Source organism: Bolinopsis microptera, chromosome 5 (genome assembly GCF_026151205.1).
Source record: "Bolinopsis microptera isolate Bmic1 chromosome 5, MBARI_Bmic_1.0, whole genome shotgun sequence".
In the NCBI taxonomy this organism is placed as follows: domain Eukaryota; kingdom Metazoa; phylum Ctenophora; class Tentaculata; order Lobata; family Bolinopsidae; genus Bolinopsis; species Bolinopsis microptera.
This window is the reverse complement of record NC_087076.1, coordinates 2,179,038-2,203,086: the sequence shown is the minus strand read 5'-3', so window position 1 is coordinate 2,203,086 and position 24,049 is coordinate 2,179,038. Positions and strand designations below refer to the sequence as shown.

At 38.0% G+C, this 24,049-nt stretch overlaps 5 protein-coding genes across 8 annotated transcripts in view; 4 read left to right on the top strand and 1 right to left on the bottom strand.

The window, feature by feature from the left end:
* Positions 1 to 23,714, bottom strand: part of LOC134815051 (uncharacterized) — a 64,336-nt gene extending 40,622 nt beyond the window's left edge. Inside the window, exon 1 of the mRNA XM_063823509.1 lies at positions 23,703 to 23,714. The gene's annotated coding sequence lies outside the window, so the exon portion shown is untranslated. The remainder of the gene's footprint in view (positions 1 to 23,702) is intronic.
* On the top strand, positions 1,565 to 16,041 carry LOC134815047 (tropomyosin alpha-4 chain-like). Of its 4 annotated transcripts, none has more exons than XM_063823503.1 (8): positions 1,565 to 1,741; positions 8,121 to 8,254; positions 8,500 to 8,617; positions 9,453 to 9,563; positions 10,835 to 10,905; positions 11,025 to 11,100; positions 12,127 to 12,259; positions 13,975 to 16,041. In XM_063823503.1, exons 1-8 carry the CDS (start codon positions 1,610 to 1,612, stop codon positions 14,055 to 14,057), a joined length of 858 nt encoding a protein of 285 aa, XP_063679573.1. In that variant the 5' UTR covers positions 1,565 to 1,609; the 3' UTR covers positions 14,058 to 16,041. The 4 variants fall into 4 exon arrangements, with proteins under 4 accessions (XP_063679573.1, XP_063679572.1, XP_063679571.1 ...); XM_063823502.1 differs by having other exon boundaries at positions 1,566 to 1,741; positions 15,632 to 16,041; XM_063823501.1 differs by lacking the exon at positions 1,565 to 1,741 and adding an exon at positions 3,072 to 3,415.
* LOC134815049 (calcium and integrin-binding family member 3-like) overlaps positions 22,224 to 24,049 on the top strand; it is a 69,384-nt gene continuing 67,558 nt past the window's right edge. The window contains exon 1 of the mRNA XM_063823507.1: positions 22,224 to 22,247. Within this exon, the coding sequence (XP_063679577.1) occupies positions 22,245 to 22,247 (3 nt within the window). The 5' untranslated portion in view covers positions 22,224 to 22,244. The remainder of the gene's footprint in view (positions 22,248 to 24,049) is intronic.
* Positions 22,227 to 24,049, top strand: part of LOC134815046 (uncharacterized) — a 79,520-nt gene continuing 77,697 nt past the window's right edge. The window contains exon 1 of the mRNA XM_063823499.1: positions 22,227 to 22,246. The gene's annotated coding sequence lies outside the window, so the exon portion shown is untranslated. The remainder of the gene's footprint in view (positions 22,247 to 24,049) is intronic.
* Positions 22,233 to 24,049, top strand: part of LOC134815042 (alpha-aminoadipic semialdehyde dehydrogenase-like) — a 30,737-nt gene continuing 28,920 nt past the window's right edge. The window contains exon 1 of the mRNA XM_063823494.1: positions 22,233 to 22,249. Within this exon, the coding sequence (XP_063679564.1) occupies positions 22,245 to 22,249 (5 nt within the window). The 5' untranslated portion in view covers positions 22,233 to 22,244. The remainder of the gene's footprint in view (positions 22,250 to 24,049) is intronic.

The window sequence follows — 24,049 nt, the reverse complement described above, 5'->3', positions numbered from 1 at the left end:
TCACAGTGTAGCTTCCGTTTGTGCTTTAGAGAAAGCCAGGAAGCGGCCACAGCCAATGGCGCAGCCTACTTTAAGGAAACAGGAGTAAATTACGTTAGTATTGCCGAACCGTATTTTAATAGAATAACATTCTGCAGGCTTGCTATTATTTGAAGCGCGATAATACCTCAAATGTGCAGGATAGACCGTCTATAATACCACTCGTGTGGTTTGTTACTGAGTGTGAAATTATTTATCTCACATATTTCTCAGTGAAATCATCACGCCATTTCACCTTGCTCTCAGTGAAATCATCACACTATTTCACCTTGCTTCTCAGTGAAATCATCACGCAATTTCACTTTGCTCTCAGTGAAATCATTACGCCATTTCAACTTGCTCTCAGTGAAATCATCACGTCATTTCACTTACTCTTCAGTGAAATCTTCACGCCATTTCACTCTGCGTCCTGTAGTGAATTCTTCACGCCATTTCACTTGCTCTTCAGTGAAATCATCACGCCATTTCACTTTGCATCCTATCACCCGGTCCACTGAGTGGTGTGAGGAGCACCTTGCTGGAAGCTTGCAATAAGTTCTGCGCTTTGTTTTTATCCGGCAGATTTCTGCTGAATTAGCCACTCTAATCCGCCTGTGGGTGATGATTGGATCCTTCAGCGGGCTCTTTTGCTGCTTTATTCGAACAGGTCAGCCACACAATCAGGCAAGCTGTCTCAGCCTGTTTGCTTTAAGACACCTTCAGTCTCATCATTCGTCAACAAAATGGTTTACCTTTTGTCATACCCCATTTATTTTCTTGCATGGATGGTCTGAACACTGAATTATTGTCCCCGATCCAGTGGAAGTTTATTGCTCATGTCAAAGAATTTTTTTTTGGCTTTTCCTGCGTTTATGTGGCTTCCCCTAATTCTACTAATTCTGTAAAGGTGTCCTATTTTTAACAATTCAACACTTCATCTGTCACTCACGATACAAAAGAGCTTTCATAATACTACTTTTCAATTGTCCTTATATAAATAAGCAAATATTTTCCCTAAGTGAGCTTTTAATAGCCTTAAGTTTCCCTAAGTGAGCTCTTAATAACATCCAAATACTGTAAACAAATACCGTAAACAAAAATTGTCACTCAAGAGATCAGAATTTATTATCAAAGCAAGTTAATGATCCGTGATTGTAGTTGATTCCTAAAATTAGATTGTCATAGTTAAGCCAATTTTACACGGTAGCAGAATTATTTGATCTAGTAGTAGTAGTGTTTGTTAGTGGTCAGGAGTTGTGCTAGTGTACCAGTGTTACGTTAATATTAGCGTTTTCTTTGGATGTTTTGAAAAACTTAAATTTTAAATTGTAGTTGTTAAGTGTCATCACGATGACATCACCTAAATTGTAGCCGGTATCGGGTATTATATCGATAATCGACATGATGACTACGAGTATGATATTGATATAGTTGCTTAAAGCTGGTAGTGTTTTATTACCGTTTGCTGTGTCCCTTCTTATCTGTGCCCACATCTTATCGATGTGTCTCCCTCTTTTGATCTACAGGCTGTGGTGGGTGTGTATATTCTCGAAATTCTATCTGACACAAAACATCAGCTCACTAGGTAAAAATGGCTTCAGAATCGGGTGTTAACCTCATCAAAAAGAAAGTAGCAACTCTCAAGAGCGAATTGGATGATGTCCAAAGCCGCGCAGCCGAGGCCGAGGAACAACTCGCAGAAAAGGAGGTTATCATCGAAAAGGTAGGTGTTTAAGTTTTCTAATAAATCCTGAACTGTTATTCGACACATTCTATTTCTTTTTAGTTTGTTTATTTGTAAACGACATAGACTCAGAGACCAGAATACCATAGACTTCAATTCTGAAAGTGAAACTGAAAACTTTTGGTGCAAAGAAATATTAACTCATTCATTGCATAATTACTATATAATTATAATGTAGTTCATAGATTTATGATCAGACTGGGTGTACGTGTAAATACTTTCGCTATTATATAATCGATAAGGTAGTTCATACATCAAACATAGCAGAATGCCCATTTGTGTTGTGCCTCGTGCTGTACCATGTACCATGTACGCTGTCAATCATCAATATCAATTGGGATGTGCAGTTTAAAACCATAAAACAACAAATAACATGTAAATACCAGCCTCAACTATTGTCTTGCTGATATAATATTTTATTAATATTGTTTCATATAATTATGTATATCATATTTATTAAAACTGACTTTGTTACCAGTCACGTGGGTTTCAAATTAGTTTAAATTTTACAGAAATAGTTTTGAGTTTACACGCACTGTAAATTAGTTATTTAAATATTAATTGTTAAATTGTAAATATGGGGCCCTAGCCTGGCCTTTTTAATTTTTGATTATTGGTTACTGTACAGTGTACTAGTCACTTTTAATTGTTTTTGAAATCACTCATTAAACCTGAAAAGTGAAACCACAAATTGCAGATGTTTGCACTAGACTACGTCCGTGTCACCATAATTACTAAGTTACGTTTGTTATTTTATATTTTGTGATCTACTACATATTATTTACCTGGGGACCCCAGGCTATAATGTTCATAAACATAAAATAGAGATTCGGCGGAATGACACGTTGAGCGCCGCCCAGTAAGATATTATTAATTATTGACTTGTTACGGCTTTCGTGTTTAAGTTTTTGTTGCCTTATTTAATTAAATCAATACGTTAACTTCCAATATCAGAATAGAATTTTGGAGTGTAAGCCGTAGCTATACGATATCCGATATTGAAGAAAATATGGCTGCAGTCCGCAGTGCTATGATATGCTGCATTCCATTTTGAAATATGATTGCTCTTTTGTTGTGCGCGGCTCAAGTTTTAGTTTTTGTGATCAATTCTGCAATAATTGCTGGGAAATTGAGTGTGTACCTTTAGTTGTTTATCAGTTACAATGTCAGGTCTAAGTCATGGTTTAATAAAACAGTAACTACCGTGAATGACAAATATGATTCTGCTAATTTAGCTTCTGCAGGATATAACGCGTTGCGTTAATTTAGCGTTGACAGAAAATCACTGAACCCACGCGAAGCTACCTCCGCACGCAATCTCGCAGCGCGAGGAAATTAAATGTAATTGAACGAGCTGGTCTCAGTGGAGAATTTTGTTGAACCGTCAGTACGTCACAGTTGTTCCTAGAGCAGTCCGTTTATAATCGTAAGCAACTAGTTTAGTCACCCAGTTGACCATCTTGTTAGTTCCATCTTGTTAACTTTAGTTGTGTTAGTCGTCCAGGAAAAATATCCATCATGACCAAGTCAGACTCCGGAGTAATGAACATAAAGAAAAAAGTAGCCAACCTCAAGCAAGAGCTTGATGAGGCCAACGACAGGGCCAACGGTTCAGAGGCTACCCTCAGAGAGAAGGAAGTTGTGATCGATAAAGTAAGTGAGGCTCTCTCCGGCATGATACCTTGATTAGAATTTTTCCGATAATTTTTTTTTCAACTAAGTTCTTATGCTGTGCTATCTATAGTCATTTTTAACACAAGCTAGTAACTCCTTGGAGCCCCATACAGTCTATAACATTGACAATTAAACCAAGTTGAGAGAATTTACCTGAAACTTGGTTCATGAATATAAATATTTTTAGATATTTATATACCTACCTAAACCTACCTATATACTATATATGTTATATATTTATATATTTATATAAAGTAGGTTACACTAGTACCATATCATTCAACTAGTTAATAAATGCAGTAGATATGCAGTGTTGAGTGTTATTTCACAGCTAAATAATATTTTCTAAACTAGCGGCCGCTCATTATACTACCATTCCTTATATTTAAATATCTTATACAATTCACATATACAAGTTCATCCAAGTCTGCGATACTGGGACAAACATTTGTTCAATATCGTTGTATAAAAGCTCTAAGCTTTCGAGGATGGTGCAATCTTGGAGATATTTTCTTAAACGGTAAAATTCAATTTCAAACCTGAAATTATAGACGATTGCTGGAATGTCGAGAGATACTGCTTCAAAAATAATATTCATGGCTGTAGTTGTTAATGCGAGAACCCCTGGATATGGGAAATGGTTCGTTATTTATACCAAATATCTGACTGTTTTAATGGCTATTCTTTCTCATTCTCCGTTAGTAAAATATAACAATCAATACGCCTATTCTTCTCTCTCATTCATTCCCCTGGTAACTATTCCCCTGGTAACTATTCCCTGGTAACTCTCTCCCTGGTAACTGTTCCCTAGTTACCCCTGACCTCTCCTGGAAACTTATTCAGTTTCCGCTGCATTGATTACTACACTGATTAGGAAACATATTAAGTATGCTTTTCTCCAACCTGTTTCAATTGTCAGGTTCAATTGTCAGCTATGTTACTGGGTTGAACTTATTTAGGAGTATTTATCCAATGTGGGGTATTTAGTAGGATATAATTGGAGGTCCTACCCACCCACCCACATACCTACCCAGCTAGCTAGGTAGCTATTGTTGGGGGCCGTGTTCCAGTAAGAGAGCTAGCATGGTCTCTGTTGGTGGCGTGTAACCGCAAATTGTGTACACTAAATACGCTTAATACAGGCCTGACCTCTCTTGAGTTGGGACTGTATAGGACAACCTAGCTGTGTGTATTGGACTAGCTCCCTCTTCTTTACACACTGGGTCCTTTGTCTCACAATTATTTGACCTCCTTATTAACTAATGACTGCTTAAGAAAAAGTTATTTATTTGTGGTGGGGTGGGGTGCATCACAGCTGTTGCCACATATTCAGCAAGACTCATAATGTGCTAATTTTAGAAGGCAGCTTGTTTAACACACAGACTGCCCCCCTTAATTCCTTATATCCACGTTACATGAAAAGTGGCCACCATTTGTTGCAGTATATATATTAAGGACGGTGATTTTATTGTGATGTAAGCTAATCAGCAGTGCATATTGGCTAGTAGTAGTAGTATATTAGCTACACTTGCACATAACATGCATTACAAAGGAGCACAACTTAGGACCACTCAACCAGCGGCCTCGCACAACTAGAGGACTTGTCAAAAAGTGGAGGGTCTTCCGTGCGGTGTAACTACACTTGTAGTGTGTGAGTGTCAAACTTAAGTAAATTTGTACCGCAATAATGCTAAGTATGAGATCATTATTCTATAAATTATAATGTGCCGTAGCTTACATTCTTACTGTAAACGGGTAGAATTAAAATATGATTACCCCATTTTTTGGGATATTCTGTTTAAAGGCCGTTTTAATGACATAATCTCATTTTCGCCCTTTGAGTGAGTTGGTATGTTATTGGAAGTAGGATTGGGCCATTAAACTAGGGCTAATAGAATAGCAGCTATATTCTGGGTAGATTAACAAATAAGTGAAATAAGTAATGTGCCTAATTGGGCATGGGTTTGGATAATTGGATTTAAAGATCAAATAATAAGCTATCATTAGAAAGCTATCATCAAAGTCCGCTAGCTAAAGTCACCTTTTTCAGGCCGTTCGGTAGATTAAAAATAAAGCCATTTTGTAGAATTACGTGCTGGCTCATTAGCAATTTGTCCGATACACGAATAGCACGTGTAACTGTTCCTCTTGTTACTTAGAGTAACACGTGTTACTGTTCCACTGGTAACTCCTGGTAACACGTGTTACTGTTCCCATGGTAACTTATAGTATCACGTGTTGTCATGGTTACTCTCGATAACACGTGATACTAGGACCTGTCAATAGAGACGACCCCGGTTACAGTTCTGACTTGCGCTAACTCGCCTCAGACGGGATTATGAGCGTAATGTAAAATACCAGAGCTCTTTGGCTTCAGGTCTGATCAGCAGATATCTCCTTATAAGGGGTTGCCATGGCTACACCTTTTTCCGGGCAACTCTGCAGGGCTTTTTGTGGGTTTGAAATTTCCAATAGTAGCAGGTTATTGCAGGAAATATGCAAAACATGCACTTATTCCAGCTAGCTTCCTACTGGTCAGTGTGAGGGTGTCACATGACACACAGTTAGTTGTCCTGCAGAGGGATTAACGAAAAGCTCACAGCTTCAACCTGCTGACAGCCGACCAGCTAGTGTGCCCTTATTTGGGCATGTCCGTCTCCGTATAAAAGGCATGTAAAGTGGGGTTTTGAAATATATGTCAACACCCTCCCTTCATCCGGCCTCCAAGGCAATGTAACCCAAATATTCTCTCTCCTCTCGGCAAATTGTCACTAGTTATGTTAACAACGATATTACTACTACAGTTATATTTATAAGTTAATATAAAGGTCAACTTTCGTGAGGGTTAAAATGAACTTGTTTTTATTTTCTATGTAATAATTATGGGGGGGGGGGGGGGGGGGGGGGGGGGGGGGGGGGGGGGGGGTACACTAGTATATATTATATAATAGTTAATAGTATGTATAATAAAGTATAATATATAATAGAGAATACAGTTACTGCCTTTACTAAGTAATTACTGATTATATTGGCCTGCATATTGAATGTTCCCTTTAACAAACCCGGGGCTACTAGTTATATTATATACTAGTTAGTTATGAATACTATATCTAGCAAGAGGTGCTCCTGCTTACATGAACCATTAGAATGAACACAGTTAAGCTAATAACAAACAAACAACTTACTTAACAAGCATCTTAATTAGTTGTTACTTAGTATTACCTATATTGAAATGATATTAGTGACTAAGTATTTTCTAAGAAGTAAAGAGAATGTTAGCTGAAGGTATAATATGGAATATAGGTGGTGTAACTTGTTACTATTATAGACACTACAAGAAGGGATGTGTGGTGGCTATTATGTGTTATCAGTAGATGTGGTTACTGGTATCAAATATCACAAGATAACAGCTATATATTACACGTACATTTATATGGCTGTAGTAGTGTGACACTACTAGTCCTACTCAATATTTGGCAGCTTCTTAAATTAACAATCTTACTGATATACTAGTTCCTCTTAGACTATGATTCTTATACAGTGCCTACAATAGTTGGGTTCTGAAAGCACAGTTAAATAATGAACAATGTGGTCCTTTTTTTATTGTTTTAGTAATATTACAAGTTACACATTATAAGTTTTAAGTTACACATTATAAGTTATCAGTTGTAAGTAATAAGTTACACATTTTAAGTTATATGAGTAATAATTTACACATTTTAAGTTATAAGTAAAAAGTTACACATTTTAAGTTATAAGTAATAAGTTATAAAATATAAAGACACCTCCGCTCCCATTGCCTCGCCTCCCCCATATAACAGAAGAATGTGCTGTGCTATGTGTGTTACTGTGTTACATAACTCCATGTAATTATACGATGAGAGAAACACGTTAAAATTAGACCTGAGATCACAAACCAGGATGAGGATTGAGTCATAACCGCACTGGTCACGTGGCCACGTGTGGCCTGGTCACGTGTCACCTGGTCACGTGTGACCTTACTTTATACTCATATTCCACTGTACCTGAGAGAAAGTAGATCTGTAAGTGTGAGCCGGTGTGTAAGGAATTAGCGCATATACCGGCTACCTGACACCGTCCTTACATTACGGTACACTTTATGAAGGAGCGGTCACATAATAGCACGTATAGAATGTTGGAGCCCCATAATAGATTGTGTGTAATGTTGGGGCGGCCGATATGACACATAATATGACACAATGATAACAGATTACGTAATAAGGATGACTGATATATTGAATATTGATCTTATCATTGCATGTCTAAAATGACGTTTTTAAGAAGTAAGAAACGTAGAAGTAGGAGCGTGTAGCGTGTATTTATTTTAACCGTGTGTTGTATGTATAAGTTATCTACATATGTATATTTGTACATTATCAAACCACCCACCTGATTAATGACCAGTATAGTTGATTATGATGCAAATTACAGATCACAATCTATATATTACACACGCTGCCTTATTATCATTATTATCTATATCCCAGAGCTAGAAATGTGCGACTCTCACATTAAAAAGCTAATGATATTTAACGACAAGAGTCCAGACAAGACTGACATGACTTAGTATAACCTATCAGTAATCAGTATTTAAATTTGTTACTTCTCCAGTTTCCCATAGCTGACCAGATATGCCCAGTTGCTAACATCCCCTTTCTTTCAGCTGGAAAATGACCTCAAAGCCGCCCATCAGAAGCTGTCCTTGACAGAGGAGGAATTAGACAAGGCAGAGAGCTCCGTCACTGAGCTCACCACCAGGGCTGAGACCGCTGAGAAGGAAGCAGAGGAGGCACAGAGGTATTTATAGCATATTTGGACATTTTGTTCACCATATTTCATGTATTTGGACATGTTGACCATTTACATATTTGGAAATTTTATCTTTTTAGATCTGAGCCTGCCTATTAAATGTTGAGATGACTCCAAACTGGTTTTGACTGGCATATCATAACACCTTTTAAGTATGAATTTGAGTATAGAATGAAATAAAATTACTACGATGACTACTTCCAAAAAGTTATCTAAAATGTGCATCTTCACAGGTCGATGAAGGTATTCGAAGAATCACTATACAAGGAACAAGAGAAGGTAGAAGCTCTCGAGAAGGAACTTGAGACCATCAAGGTCGCCCACCACGAACTCGAGGAGAAATACGCTGATGTAAGTTGTTTTTACAGTTCATAACGTTAAGCTAGGTTATTGGTATTTATAAAATTGGTTTTGAAGTGACTAGAGCAATGTAGGTGAGCGTTATAAAAGTAAAAAATGTATAAAGCTTATCATAATAGCAATTAAATGTTACACATTTGAAGAAAGTTCAAATATTGCGAAAAGAGGCAACAATAACTTGAATTATATTTCTTTCTTAATAACAAATTCTAAACACAAGGAAATATTTTATCCCGCTACTTGATATATTTAAGTCCTTCATAAGAAATGTCACGGCGTCTCAGGCATGAGTCTGATTGTATCGTCAGGTTCTGTTCAGTACACCGAAGAAGACTATGTCCGAACCGCGAGGCTGTAATTATTTCAATGCAGTTTCTGAACAAGGGCAGTACACCTAGTTTATCAATTAACCTAACTCCATCAGTCGACATTCTAAAGAACCCTGCCTTAGAATCACATAATCAGCAGTCTCACGTCTATGGCTGCTGTCTGACATTAATGTGTTTTCATCTTCAAATGTGTAAGATGAATAATGTTTAATAGTGAATCTCACGAACTGCTGTCAGGTAAATTTCCAGCGACACAATTTAGACAAACCAATCAGCCAAATAATAGTTTAATTCATGTTTCCGGGTATCTCCATATGTTCACTAATGGATCTAAGTCCATTTCATTGCCTTACCAAGCAGTGAAGAATTAGAACAATTTATTTAGTCAGAATTGTCCAGGAATAGTTAGGTGATCTTATCAATAAAGACAAGATAATGATGGTTACATTATATTAGAACGTCATTACTGAGCACAAACTAACTGTTGAAATGTTCAGGCCGAGAGGAAGCTCCAGAACGAAGACTACGAAGAGAGAATAGAGGATTTGGAGAACCAGAACGAGGAGCTGACCGCCCAGACAACTGACTTGGAACACAAGAACGACGAGGTAAAACCTCGCACTTCTTATCCCTCCTCCTTAATCTCCCTCACCTCTTTACCTACCCCCTCCTTTAACCTTCAAACATTCCTTAGCTCACAGTAGCCTGCTTACACAATATCTAATAAAGTCTGTTTCATTGCCCTGTAGCCTGTAATGATTACACACACACAGTCACACAAACACACGTGCTTAGTCCTACATTGAAGAAACATCACCGTCCAAACACTGGTCCACTATATAATTACGTGCTGGAAGATTTTGTTGTGAAGGAGCGATTACAGGGAGGTCACGTATGTGGCGTATCTCGGAGTTCACATTCCACGATATCACATTTCATACGGGCCTACATTCCACTATTCCAGCTGTGTAATCATATCACTGCAATAAACATTAAACCTCCTTTATTTCGAGAACAATCACTCTTTGTCTTTTCCCTCACTGTCTCACAACTCCGCTACAATTAAGTCAGAAGTTAGAAAACACTGAAGAGAATCTGTTTCCTCTTATTACAGATGAACAATCATTCTGTCAGCTCAAAGTGCTGGACTACACTTGAAACAGGGACACGATGACAAGTAGGGCTAGGATAAGAGGCCAAATTGTTCCCCAAAATGTCGCGTATGGAGCAGATGAGAGTGTAGATAGTGTGTTCCTTTGTTCAGAGCACACCCCCTCATAGTCCCCCTCATAGTGCACCGCCGTCCCACTATCACACACTCGCACCTCTTCTAACCCCTTTGTTCAAAATCCCCGTATTTTATACATTATTAATTATCACACGGGGCCCCCACTTCGCCTGATTGCATGCAGTCTGAACAATAGAGGTTATCCTCTATCCACGGAGTGTTCCACTCTCCGCTAGTTATATGAGAGCTCTATATCTCTCACGGATAAAGAGTTGCGGGAATTGTAGGTTATATGCGGGGGTTACTGAACGAGGGGGGTTACTAAACATGACCAAAATGTACTATTAAACGCCCCCCCCCCCCTCCCCCGAGTGTGTAACTTGACCCCGTCTCTATAAATTATTATTTCCCTGAGTAGTAAACAGTACTGTAAATGTACTGTTAAATGTAACATTTGTCCTGTATAATCATCCTCCTATTGCCTGGACTGATGTATGATTGTAATTGTGAGATGTGAAAGTAGAAGTGCTGGCAATTTCCCCAAATACTGAACAGGAATTTAAGCGAATGATCTGCTAAACTGTATCCCTAAACGTTACAATATAGAGTGTAACGTCTAATATACCGAGTGTAACGTATACTTCTTTACAGGCCAACCGAAAGATCAAGATGTTGGAGGAGGATCTCAGCCGTGCTGAGGGCAACAGTGAGACTGCTGAGAGGTTAGCTAAATATTTCAATTCTCTTTTACATTTGTTCTTTTATTTTCATTTACTAGAGATTCATCCCTAAATACATCTATAAGTTAAGACCCCACTTCCCAAATGTTTATCTTTTTCAGCAAGGTGAAGGAACTCGAGATTGAGGTGACAAACATCAACAACATCCTGAAGAAGATGGAAGCTGCCGAGGGTCTGGTAAGTTATAGGTTCTGGCTTGCAGCCAGGTAGCAGAGAACCAGGTAGCAGGCTGCATGTGTAGAGAGAGAGGGGAGTGTAGTAACTGTGCGTGCTACTCGTCCTCCCCAGGTGGCTTCCTCCTCAAATATAACCTTGTTATCAGAACCAACTGGAATTTACCTCACCAATCGAGTCACCGTAACCATGGCAACAAAAGACTCACTCCTTCTTCAACGGCTAAAAGTTGAAAAATAGCTAATTGTATTAGATAGAAACCAGTACCCTAGTGCTCCAGGTCTCCCTAGTCTGCACCACTACAATCCCTCCTCTTTAAATATTCCCTGATTTGTAAGGACGGGTATTGAGATATACAGTAGGGTACACAGCAGTACACCTATTCTCCTGGCCTACTCTCCCATTGTATCAGGCTCCATTAATCTGACCTTCATCTGCTGTGTAGATACGTTATCTTACAGGCTAGTTACTGAATAGTTACTGCTATGTAAAGCATCATTTAAACTAGGCTCTAGTGAGTAGAATACGACAAGTGTTCCCCTAGGTTATCCTGCATCTACTTACTAAACAGCTAACCTTGCGTAAACTGTAAAGAAGTAGCTTGGATAGTATAACTGGTTGGCTAGTATAACTTGGCTAGTATAACTGGTTCCAGGATTACCAGTATTAGTACTGTAACCATGGTAACAGTACAGTAATATGTCTGGTGCCATGGTAGCGAGTCCGACTGTTTCCTGTATTTGCCCTGTCTATAGAGCACTAAAGTGGGCACTGTCAGCACCCCCTCATGGAATCTAGCCACATTCCATCTTCCTTACATCTCGGAGTGTGCGCGGAGTTTTGTTTACCACTCACTACAGTCTATATTATAGACTACTGCTGTAGTCTATACTATAGTCTGTTGAAAGTTGTCTATTTACTCTCTAGCTGCCGTGTTACTATAATAACGGTACTACTACTACTACAACACTGCTCAGATTAATACCAGTATTCTTCACTTCACATTTCTAACATTCCCCCTCCTTTCAGCAATCAGAGAGAGAGGAGAAACTTGAGGAGAACATCCGGGAACTGGAACAGTCCAAGTCCGATCTCTCCATCCGAGCTGAGAACGCTGAGAGACAGATCCAGGTTCTCGACGAGAACATCCTCAAACTCGAAAGTAAGTTTCGCATATTTAGAAGTGTCACGTGTGTACTGTACACTACAACTGTACATGTGTATACCAGGAATGTATACCAGGAATGTATACCAGGAATGTCTTGTAACTACTGTTAATTCAACAAGCATTAAATAGTCCTACTTTAGCTGATATGTAACTATTTATATCGATTAAACCTTCTTTAAGCACAATCTAATAACTAATTGCGAGCTGTGTGTGCATTTCGAGCGAACTAAGCAATTTAAGCTAACCCAGCTATCTAAGCTAACCTAGCTAACCTACCGTGCTGTGTGTATGTCGAGCGCTGTGACCCAAATCTTTAGATCTGCGAGGCCGGAAATTTGTGAACAAGGACGTGTTGTCGCATATAGTTGGGGAAATTAGAGGGAACTGTGAGATGGAAATAGAGGCTATGGAGCGGGTGATCGCGGCGAAAATGGCCGAGAGCAACAAACATTATGAGCTGTTGAATGCGACGAAAGAGTGGATAATAGTGGGCGAGATAGAAGACGACCGTGAGGTAACTGTTGAGGCTATGGAGGAGCTAAATGCTGCTAAGATAGCAGAGAAGGAGAATTACCAGAGACAGCTGGAGACCTTGAACACGACTAAACAGTGGAAATTGCAGCACAAGGCTTTCAGCTAAACATGTGAAATAAGGTTCAGTCATCATGTGATCCTGTGAAATGTGATGTGAGCCAGCAATCTCCCAGGGCCGAGTAGAGCTTGTGTCATGGTCCGCATTATACCGATCTTACCATTGATCCTCTGAAGTGTTTCTACTTGATCGTAGAGCCTTACAAAGTGTCTCTACGTGATTTTAGAGTACTTTCCAGGTTTCTTAATTTACATGTTCCGTCCCTCTTGTGTGAGATCCCAACTTTAAGACATCGTATCTCCTAGTGTAGCTCTCTGTACTGACATATCTCGCTAAAATGTGGTCACGTGATTATCCTGGTGTGAGCTACACATTCCCAGTCATTAAAGCTGAGCCGTGTGTAATTGTAGAAGTGATTATGTCTGACTATTATCCCTCCTCCTTATCTAAGTTGTCTCTAAGTCTAACACTCCTTATATGGACATCACGTGACAGACTTGGTCCTGACTCATTTAGCCACCGTCATTACTTTCTCTAAAATATTATCCTAATTGGAGCTTCTAACGAGAGGAAGTAAGGGTACTGAGATGTCTTGCAGCAGCTACAAAGTCATGTGACTGAAACCAACCAATCAGAGGGCTGGATTTAAACTAACCAATCAGACAGTTCCAGGTCTGTTATAGTTAAACCAGCAAGGCTTGCTGTCTGCTGGTTGTATACAGTGTGATAACTTGGTGGCGGCTCCCTCAGAGCACTAGCACTGAGTTGTTAGCTGTTGATAGCTTCCAGCTGGAGATTGTGTGAAAAGTGCTGACATTGTGAGACAGTTTTTAGAGGTGCATCTGTAGGAATCGTCTTGCAAGTATTGGTACATATTAGCGAATAAAGTGAAACGAGTGAAGAAGTGAAATAAGGCTGAAAGTGACACAAGGCTTTAAGTGAAAGTAGAGTGAGACCGCCAGTGAAAGTGAATTAAGACCTTAAATGAAAGTAAAGTGAGGCTACCAGTGAAAGTGAAATGATGCTATAAGTGAAATAAGGTTGCAGTGAGTAACTCTGAGGTGCATGTAATAAGAGACTGTAATGTTGCATGTTCAATTAACTGCATGTTACACAGGAGACCTAGAAAGAGAACAGGAGTCCCACAAAACTACCCGGGCAGATCTCGAAGAACTAAACGCTGAAATTAACGACATATAATCACTCTGATCCTAGCACTCTTGATTTTCTTTGACGCATGATGAGATTTGTAGAAATCTTCTGGACTGGTGTCTGGACACATCCATTCTTTGAAACACTAACCGTGGTGTTGCCATGGTAACCATCAATTGTTTTGTTGTTGCCGGTAAAACTGCCAGCTAGATGTGTATTAGGTTCCAGGAATGTGGATTTTATTAGGTGTGTCGTCTGGTATCTCATTATTGGAGATAATTAATTGATTATCTCATTATTGGAGATAATTGAAGATGTCACTAGCATTTCAATTTTTAAGAAACTTTCGGATTAGTTTTAAAATCCCCTGATTAAGGACTGATCATGAAATTCATGTTCAAGGGGTTAATCCCCGATGCTTTGATTTATGATTGAATTGCTCGCTAAACTTTAAAGCACACCTCTTTTTCAATGATTGCAATATATTAAGATATCTAGAAGTATGACCCTAGTAGCGCCTGTTATTTTGCACGGAATAATTTATTTATTATCATAGAGGTTTATAATTGCTATTAGTCTCATTAGACTAACAATTTTGTTGAACATGCACATATAGGAGGGATGTAACATAAAATATGGACAAATAAAGTTTTTGAGGTTCCTTCACAGGAACTTTTTATATGACCAGTGGAGTATGATAACAATATATTAATTTTACATTATTGATTTGAATTTTACGAGTCTTTGAATTGAACTTACTTAAGAGCTATGATTTATGTTTTGTATTTTTAAGCTATAAAAATCTTAAATTTGATATACCAATACGATTGATAGATTATTATTTTATGTTCATGTTTTGGCGACAATAGTACTGTCTGTACTAAAAGTGACATTGTAAATATCAATATTATTTTTAGATAACTCAATGATCGAGTTTAAAGCACAATTTTTGAGAACTTTCAAATAATCAGCGGCATTAATTTTCCTGTCCTTTGCATACGTAAATGATTCGCACGAAAGCAACACCAGCAAAACTAGCAGGCATGCGCGCGGCTCGTTAAGTCCGCATTTGCATAATAGACCCCAATCAAATATGAAAAAGCCTGTCAAAATGGTCTACTATAAATTTTTGGACCTCTGAAACGCGCGCGGCTAGTCAAAGGCCTCAGTTGTTATCATTCTAGATTTTCTCTAAACCAATCAGATCAGAGGTATTATATCAGGTGACATGCTGGTCACGTGTTGATACTGCTTCAGTTCCGATAGGTGTGGTTTCTGACAGAAATTGCTCTCCGGCCTTAAATTTACACATTCTTTCGTTTAAAACTGATGACAAGATGCTTCAACGCAAAATAACTAACTAAGTTTTCGTTTGGGTTACCAGACTCAATGTGGCCTTGTACGGCTTCTGAATGTTAAAAGTATGTCAGGATGATATTTTAAAATTCCGGGAATACTCAACTTCTTGACAGGGTTAACTTACAGCAACCGAGCAATACTATAAATGGCCAAAATCGTCGCCTGGGAATTCTTGAGAACCAGCACATACCATTCTACACACCCATTGCTAATTCAAATTGTAAACGTGTCCCACATTCCGGTAACAAAACCTCTCATTACAGATGACCTCGAAAAGGAGCAAGAATCACACGCCGCTACCAAAGACGAGCTCGCTGCCGTCAACGCCGAGATCGACGACATATAAATTGTGTCCTTGGCTGGGATTCCCTATACAGTGGCTTGCATGAGAGAGGGCTCCCGCCCAACCTTCCTCCAAGCTTGTCACGTGACACTACTTTTCTACACCAAGACTGGGCGGAAGTTGCCACTACACTCGTCTTCTCTTTGAATATATAGTTGCTGTTTTTTATTTAGGGCGGGAGGTCCGAGAAAGAGAGATATCGAGGAGTACAGGCACGGGTCCAACTTGGCCAGCCGTTCGGAACTTTAGTTTGTACCGATTTATTGTAAATACTGTTTATAACTTAATGATTATGAAAAGTATTGTTCATATTGTTTCGAAACCCCGCAATATATGGCATCTTTATTGACTGGAAATTCACAAATTAGAGTCAAAGTTAGCATGGACATTATTAGTTTCTTTGTTTATTGAGTACACGCTGAAATCCAAATATGCTAAAATGTAAAAATCCTTTTAAATGATACATCCGGCTAAATTGCGAATACCCGTTTTGAACTCAGTAATATTAACATTTACAATTTAATTAAGGAACAGCAAGCAGTTGCCGGCGGGGTGCATCCGGTAACCACGGTTACCGGATGAAAGAGAGCTAAAGTTGTAAACTTCTCAAATTAGATTAATGAATTGTACTAGCCGGCTACATCACATGTAACAGTGTAAAAACAAAATACATCGACAGCTATAAATTGGGCTTGTTCATTTGTATAACTATAAGCATATTGCATATGCATTATCTACTCCACTTAAAAATACACCAAGATAGGGGACGTTCAAATATTACGTAATCACTTCTTGAACAATTTTTACCACCCCCCCCCTCTGTAACATGTAATCAGTTTTACAGTTACATATACCATTGTGTCAAAATTACACTAGCGTAATCATTTGGAAACCCCATTCCCTCGGCTGATTACGTAACATGTGAACGACCCCTTAGTAAAGATCGTGAATCAAAATTAAAGTTTTCCTAAAAAGTTAGGACAAGAAATACAATAGCATGTTATATGGCAGAGTCTGTGAATAAATTCGTAATATAGGAATGTCCATAGTCCCTTAGTTGTTGCAGCCAAAACATTATTTGAAATTCTGCAAATCGACAAGCACTTGTAGTTGTATTTCAGAATATGAAGCTCCTACTTTGTAATTAATTCAAAATATGTGTAACAGTTCCACAATGGACATAAATCAAGTAATGCGATTGGCAGGTTAACAGCTGATTCTCTTAAAGTATTTGTTCCATTTCCATTAATATTATATTAGACCGTCGACGAGTCCAACTTAGCGGGCATCTTGGAAGATTATAAAGATAAACTTACAATTTACTTAATTGGCAGAGTACAATCTTAAATCATGAGCAATAATTATAAATCTCATTTATCCCTTGAACGTGCTAAATTACTTTATACTCTGCACTTGATTTTCAAGATTTTTCTAAAACCAACTTGAATCGATGTATTTTCAAATGTTGTACTAACTGGGCCGCGCCGAGCTGCGAAGAATTGACATCGTCAATTAATTTCGAACGCTGATTCCAAATCACCCCACATGACTGACATAAGGTTAAAATGCTCCCCTGGTATGGGCGAAAAACTGTCTGGATAATCTCGTGATATGATCACCTGGGAAGCTATAATGTTCATAAACAGAGAAGTTCGGCAAAATGACAGGCTGAGCGCCGCCCAGTAAGTGATATGACCATATATAATAAGGAAATTGGTCTAATTTCTCGTTAGGGTAAGGGTTTCAGTATATTCTTTAGCTTAGAGAGTGGGTTAGGGTTGGGATCAGATTAGAGGGTTAGGTGTCCGAATATTCATTCAGGGCAACCTAGAGCGAGGACGTGTTAAAAATTCACGTGACAGTGGGGGGGCCAATGGCATAAATGGAGAAAATGGAGAATTACTCATAGGTTTTTCCATTTTCTCCATAGAAATAGTCTCCATTTTATGCCATGCCATTTGTCGAGTGTATAGTGATTAATCATTTGACACACGCTGTAAGCAGTAAGCCCTTTTGATCGCGCGCCGGCGTGCACGCTTCGCGTGCACGAGAAATATATACAACGTGTTATGTAGCAAATTAATCATTATTTTGTATCCCTCGTAGCTCTTCTCCATTTTCCTAAGGTGTCCGGAGACACTGGATATAGGGGCTATCCATGTTTTTTGTCTTCTATTCTCACGTACACCTTTTACTGCTACTACTGTCTACTATTAGCCGGAGGCATTAAGCTGATTTTATAGTTTATAGTTTTCCTTAGCACCCTGATATAACAGAATTCTCGGATTAAACAAAAGTACGAACCTATCCATAACACTCAGGTATTACATTTGATTCACGATGTCAATTCATGGCAGCTCGGCGCGGCACAGTAGCGCATCTCGCCGATCTGTCGCTGTGAGAAGCCTTATTGAGTGCGCGGCGCGGCACAGTAACGCATCGCGCTACAAAGTTTTCCTTAGCACCCTGATATAACAGAATTCTCGGATTAAACAAAAGTACGAACCTATCCATAACACTCAGGTATTACATTTGATTCACGATGTCAATCCTTCGCAGCTCGGTGAGGCACAGTGGTGCATCTCGCCGATCTACCGAGAAGAATTATTTGATGCGCGGCGCGACCCAGTAGTGCATCGCGCTACAAGTATTACATATTATACTAACGGGTGATATTCGTAAAATAATTGTTGTCGACGAGTCCAACTCGGCGCGCGTCCTGGTAGGTTACAAACCTACAACACTGTAAGCACAAGGGCTCTGGTTAGAGCAATTTATATGCGAGAAACGTACCCGGCACTGCGCATTGGATTGGCGTGCCAGGTAATCATTATATTTAATTAACTTTTAACGGGTGATACTCGTAAAATATCTGTTCCATACTCGGGGCGCGTCCTGGTAGGTTATAAACTTACAAATTAACTTTAGTCATATCAATGCAATCCAATCCTAACAAAATTTTACCCGAACCTTTAAACACTTAAACAGTGAATAGAAAGGAAACTTTGAAAAAAATTTGAGCATATCCAATCATTACACATTGAATGTTTAAGTTTAACAACAATACACTTACATTGTACATGTCACATAATTTTTAGGTTTATAACCTACTAGGACGCGCGCCGATTTGGACTCGTCGACGGTCGGAACAGATATTTTACGAGTATCACCCGTTAACACATAATTGGGAAGTTGAATGAAACTTGTGCTATTATATGTCTACGCAGAACCACGTACTGCTCAGTATTTTATGCTTGAGCGGTACCGATGTTCGTAGAGGCGCGCGCTCAATCACAAATCATGAGCGTGCGGTTTTGGAATCTCCCCGTTATTGGCATTGCAGTGTTCACGGCCTATACTCCGCAAACGACCGAATTTTCCCTACAAATTATTCTGCTTCTAAAATTTTAGCTCTATAATAATTAATAAATGTGACATATAATTGTAAAATAACAATTGAATAGACGCTGCGCGTTGCGCTTACAGCAAACTTCTTATCGGCTATGTAACCTGGAAAATGTGTTGCTGTAAAAAGATAAGCAGCGTTATTATATATGGACACGTTCATTTGAGTTTGAGGATATTGGTAAATATAAGTGACCCTATTAAAAGGCACAGTGTAGTTGACTTTGTCACACTATGAAATTACACAAACCCTTGATGGTTAGGATAATCGTCTCATCCTCTAGGCTAACTTTGTCACATAACGATATCTTAATCAGGTGATAAGATATCGCTTAAATACGGCCGGCACGGAAATGGTTACATTGTCACACTATAAACATGTGACAGAGTAAATATGGACCCCTTGCTGCCGTTTTTGACCAAAATTTTGAGTGTCCAGTTGATTGGATGGGTACATATGACCATTACCTACATATTTGACGACTTTTTTCGTTAGATGGTGCACTCAGGTTTACTGTGTCACACATTTAAGAAAATATGTGAAGAATGTTTAGGGAACCCTGATAAGCAATGCTGAGTAGTGTAGGTTTATTTAATGGCCTGGAAGTGCTAGGAATTGTTATTATATCATATAGTCGCAAGGAATTAAAACACAGAAGGCACAGACAAGTTTACTTTGTCACATAATCTTGATGATATCTGAACATGTGTGAAATTGAACAAATAATGATATACCAGCTTAAACCCTTTGTATTACGTACTATGGATCAAACAACACTGCTAGTACCATGCACCAGTCACATAAATCATTATCGGGTGGTAATATGTTAACAGTGTCACAATTAAACTACCGCAACATGGTCAAAAATAGGGTAATTTCGTCACAAAAAAATTATTATAACTCTGTCAGCTCCTTGCTGGCAAAATAACTAGTTTATCGAAATTTTTTTGATGATAAAGTTACATAGTATTCTAATAGAGGTATAGTTCTTCAAAATAGGGGCAAGACATGTTTACTTTGTCACATCAGTTATTATAAGAGTTAGGTAATCGTCATCAGATTAACCGATCTTTTTCGTAGTATGGATCGATTAATATAGGCAATAAAGCATCCTAATTCCTATGCCAATTTTAACACACTATCTTGATATTGTTGGGGCAGGAAAAGTTAATTTTGTCACATTTTTAGTGACTTAGACAAATTTAACCTGAAATTGTTAAACTTGAGCTCTGATGTTCTGGACAATATTCTACCAATCGTTTCTGAAAGAATGTTGAATTCTAATACAGTTATAGATAAATAGATCTTCAAAATAGGGGCAAGACATGTTTACTTTGTCACATCAGTTATTATTAGAGTTAGGTAATCGTCATCACATTAACATATATTCTTTTGTAGTTTGGATTGATTTATTTAGGTAATAAAGCAGCCTATGCTAATTTTTACACACTATCTTGAAATTTTTGGGCAGGAAAAGTTAATTTTGTCACATTTTTAGTGACTTTGACAAATTTAACCTAAAATTGTTAAACTTGAGCTCTGATGTTCTGGACAATATTCTACCAATTTTTTCTGAAAGAATGTTGAATTCTAATAAAGTTATAGAATATATAGATCTTCAAAATAGGGGCAAGACATGTTTACTTTGTCACATCAGTTATTATAAGAGTTATTAAAGGAGACTATTTCATTATATAATCATTGTTTTTAACCTATTTGCGATTTCGTATAATTTTTTGTGACAATGTAAACATCAACTGATCTTAACTTGCATCAACTACATTGTCATCATGTAAAGTTTTCCCGCCTTTCAAACCAAAATCAGATATAAATAATTCGCCCAAAATTTTAAATTCCATATATTGTGACAGAATTAACCTCATTTCCCAATAACCAAGTGCCTGTATTAGCTAACTTTTCAAAGCAACATATTTAAGGGCTATGATTGGTACTCCGTACTTGGTAGATCAACCATCAAATAATGAGTAAAAAGGGTTTTGAGGACACATCACAGTAGAATAGAGGTATGGTATTCTGAGTGTGACAAAGTTACCTAAATATTGCCTTGTAACCGTTCAATCCGTGCCCTTTAACCAATGTTGTATCATAATTGTTAGATTGACCTAATCTACTATGTTTCAGGCCAAGGAATGGTAATTAGACAACTGCAGTTAATTAAGTCACACAAAATGTGACATTTGATACATTTTAGTGCCTAACAACAATAGATTTTCTTTCTGAGCAGTGCATATGGGAGTATGGGTTATGTGGCTAATGTTCAGAACTTCTGAACGTGCTAGGTTAATAGATGTCAAAATTAAGCCACTATCGTCAAAAACGCTATTATTTTTATTTACCAATATCCTCAAACTCAAATGAACGTGTCCATATATCACTCAGAAATCCACCCAGTTATAATACAAAATTTTACAAAATTTTTAATTGTCTATCCATCACAATATGATGAGTCAGTTGTTACTGGTGACATTTATCCGTGTGGTGGTCGCCGACTTATGCAGATCGGCGAGATGCGAATGATTGACATCGTGAATCAAACTTATCACTATATGATGCAGTAAGAACGACGGTAATTTCTATCCGGGGAGACAGAGGGGCGAGAAAGAACTTTGTCAATATAGACAGTTTAGATTTGAACTTGGAGCCGCAAGGCCAAGGGTGATTTTCAAAATATTGAATTTTTGAAGGGTTATTTTTATATAGGGTCATTGTATTGCGACATTATGTGTATAATGTTTGAAACAATTCATTATTATCTATATGATGCAGTAAAAGTGGTCTGGGTTTCAGTATCTATTTGCTCCCTTTTGCTAAACAGTAGGTCACTTTGGAAATTTGCTAGTTCTTTGATGGCGCAGGTTATATCTCCACAAAAAGCATAATCAATAACTTTCTTGATTATGCACAAAGTTAGTGTACCTCAACCAAAACTGAACGGAAAATCGTTTAAGATCACTTTCGGGGCACCTCGACAAAAGCTGCTTACGCTATTGTGCTTTTTATGGAGAAATACGTCAGTAGCGTTTTTGAGCTTGTTCTTCTCTTTCAAAAGTATTCCAAGTGGTTTGTATAATACTTTCAACACTACTACATAACAAATAATTTGAGGATGTCCAATATGTCCATGGCTTGCTAAAGTCAACTGCATCGGGGGTACTATGATGGTCCAGGGGGTGCTGAATCAGAAGACTGGCACGCTAACCTGTTAAGAAGTTAAGTAGTTGTAGTGAATAATGTTTCTGTTTGGAAATATATAACTCCATTCACACCACAATCCACAATTGGACAATTGGACAACCCTGATTAATGTATAGATAGTGTTGAAAGAATTTTGAGCTTAAATCTTGAACCAATACTTCTGATAACTTTTGGGGCTGTGCTCCAAGAACAGGCTGACATATATATGGCTTATGGATTATATTTAATGTATTCTGATTAAATGATAGGGCTTGCCAGTCCAACCACCTCATATTTTTCATCTTTTTGGTAGATCTATCGTCTTTTTGGTAGATCTATCGTCTCTACAAGTAAGTATCGACAACTCTCCTATAGAACGCAAAACGGAGGCCAGGTTTTTAGGAGTTATCGTCGACGACAAACTAAAATGGGCCAGCCACATCCGAGCCGTCAAAACAAAAATGTCACGGTTTATAGGTATTATGTTAAAAAAAAAAAAAAAAAAAAAAAAAAAAAAAAAAAATAAATAAAAATAAAACGCAAATTACCAATCAAAGCACGCTTACAGATCTTCCAAAGTTTTGTACAATCTCACTTAAATTTCTGTTCACTAGTTTGGGGCTTTGCTGCAAAATCCCATATTGAATCACTGTTCACTAAACAAAAGCAGGGAATACGAGCAGTTATGCCGGGCTACGTGAATTACTATTACAAGGACGGTAAGCTTCCGGATCATACTAAAACTACGTTTAAAGAGTACGAAATATTATCTGTACACGGGGTCATCATAAAAAATGCTCTGACTCTGATGCACAAGATAACTTACATGCCTGGCCTTCTGCCGTCGTCGATAAAAGACTTATTTCCTCCCGATATACCAAAGTATGGCACGTCTTATGACGACAATATCGACTGGCTAACAACGTTCTCTCAACCAGATCTACGCGCTAGTGTTCTGTATAAAGGTCCTATATTAGCTATTACCGAGCACAATATTAGTCGCATAACTTGCCCATCTAGCATTTTCTCAATAAGCATATATAAGAAATCAGCGAAGCGTGTAATGATAGAACTACAAAGCTCAGGAAACGATGAAGAATGGCCACCTTTTCTGTTACATAATTTACCCGGGCTACGTAAATCGACAAGATCAGGCACACAACAAATCAACTACCGAGAATAAACTAAGGAATAAATAAAACCAGACGGTTAGCACACTAGTCACTATCAACCATATGCCACTTTTTTCACTGCCCATTCACTGTCATATTAATAGCATCATATAGATAGCGCTAGCAGGTGCTGATAAGACATGGGCTCAGTTATTCTTTTTTGTTTTAACCTCAAGTAGCTTATAAAACAGTGCGTGTGATCATCTGTCGTATCAAATCAAATTATTTGTCACTATATGATAATAAATCATGATATACAAGTTTTAATTTTTAAAGTTTCTGTTTTTGTTTTTAATGAATAGACGTAATCAACATTTTCAATTTTCATATTCACGCATATTAAATAAAATTATATTGTTATGTATTATATTATTTTGTAAACATTGGCCGGGTATAAAAAACCGGTCCCCAAACAACAAACTCTCTTGTCCCATGTGTCGTAGTCCGTCAGTCTGTTCAATTTTTCAATCTTTTGAATCATTTTGACTAATCCAGTTTAAATACACTTTCATTGTTTTCCACAACGGAACATTTGAAATTGCTATCTGCTTTTCTTTCTTTCCAG

Coding starts and splice junctions, on each gene's coding strand:
- LOC134815047 (XM_063823501.1), top strand. CDS start 3,281: ATGACCAAGTCAGACTCCGGAGTAATGAACATAAAGAAAAAAGTAGCC. Junction 8,618..9,452: donor TCGAGGAGAAATACGCTGAT/GTAAGTTGTTTT, acceptor TGAAATGTTCAG/GCCGAGAGGAAGCTCCAGAA. Junction 10,906..11,024: donor AACAGTGAGACTGCTGAGAG/GTTAGCTAAATA, acceptor TATCTTTTTCAG/CAAGGTGAAGGAACTCGAGA.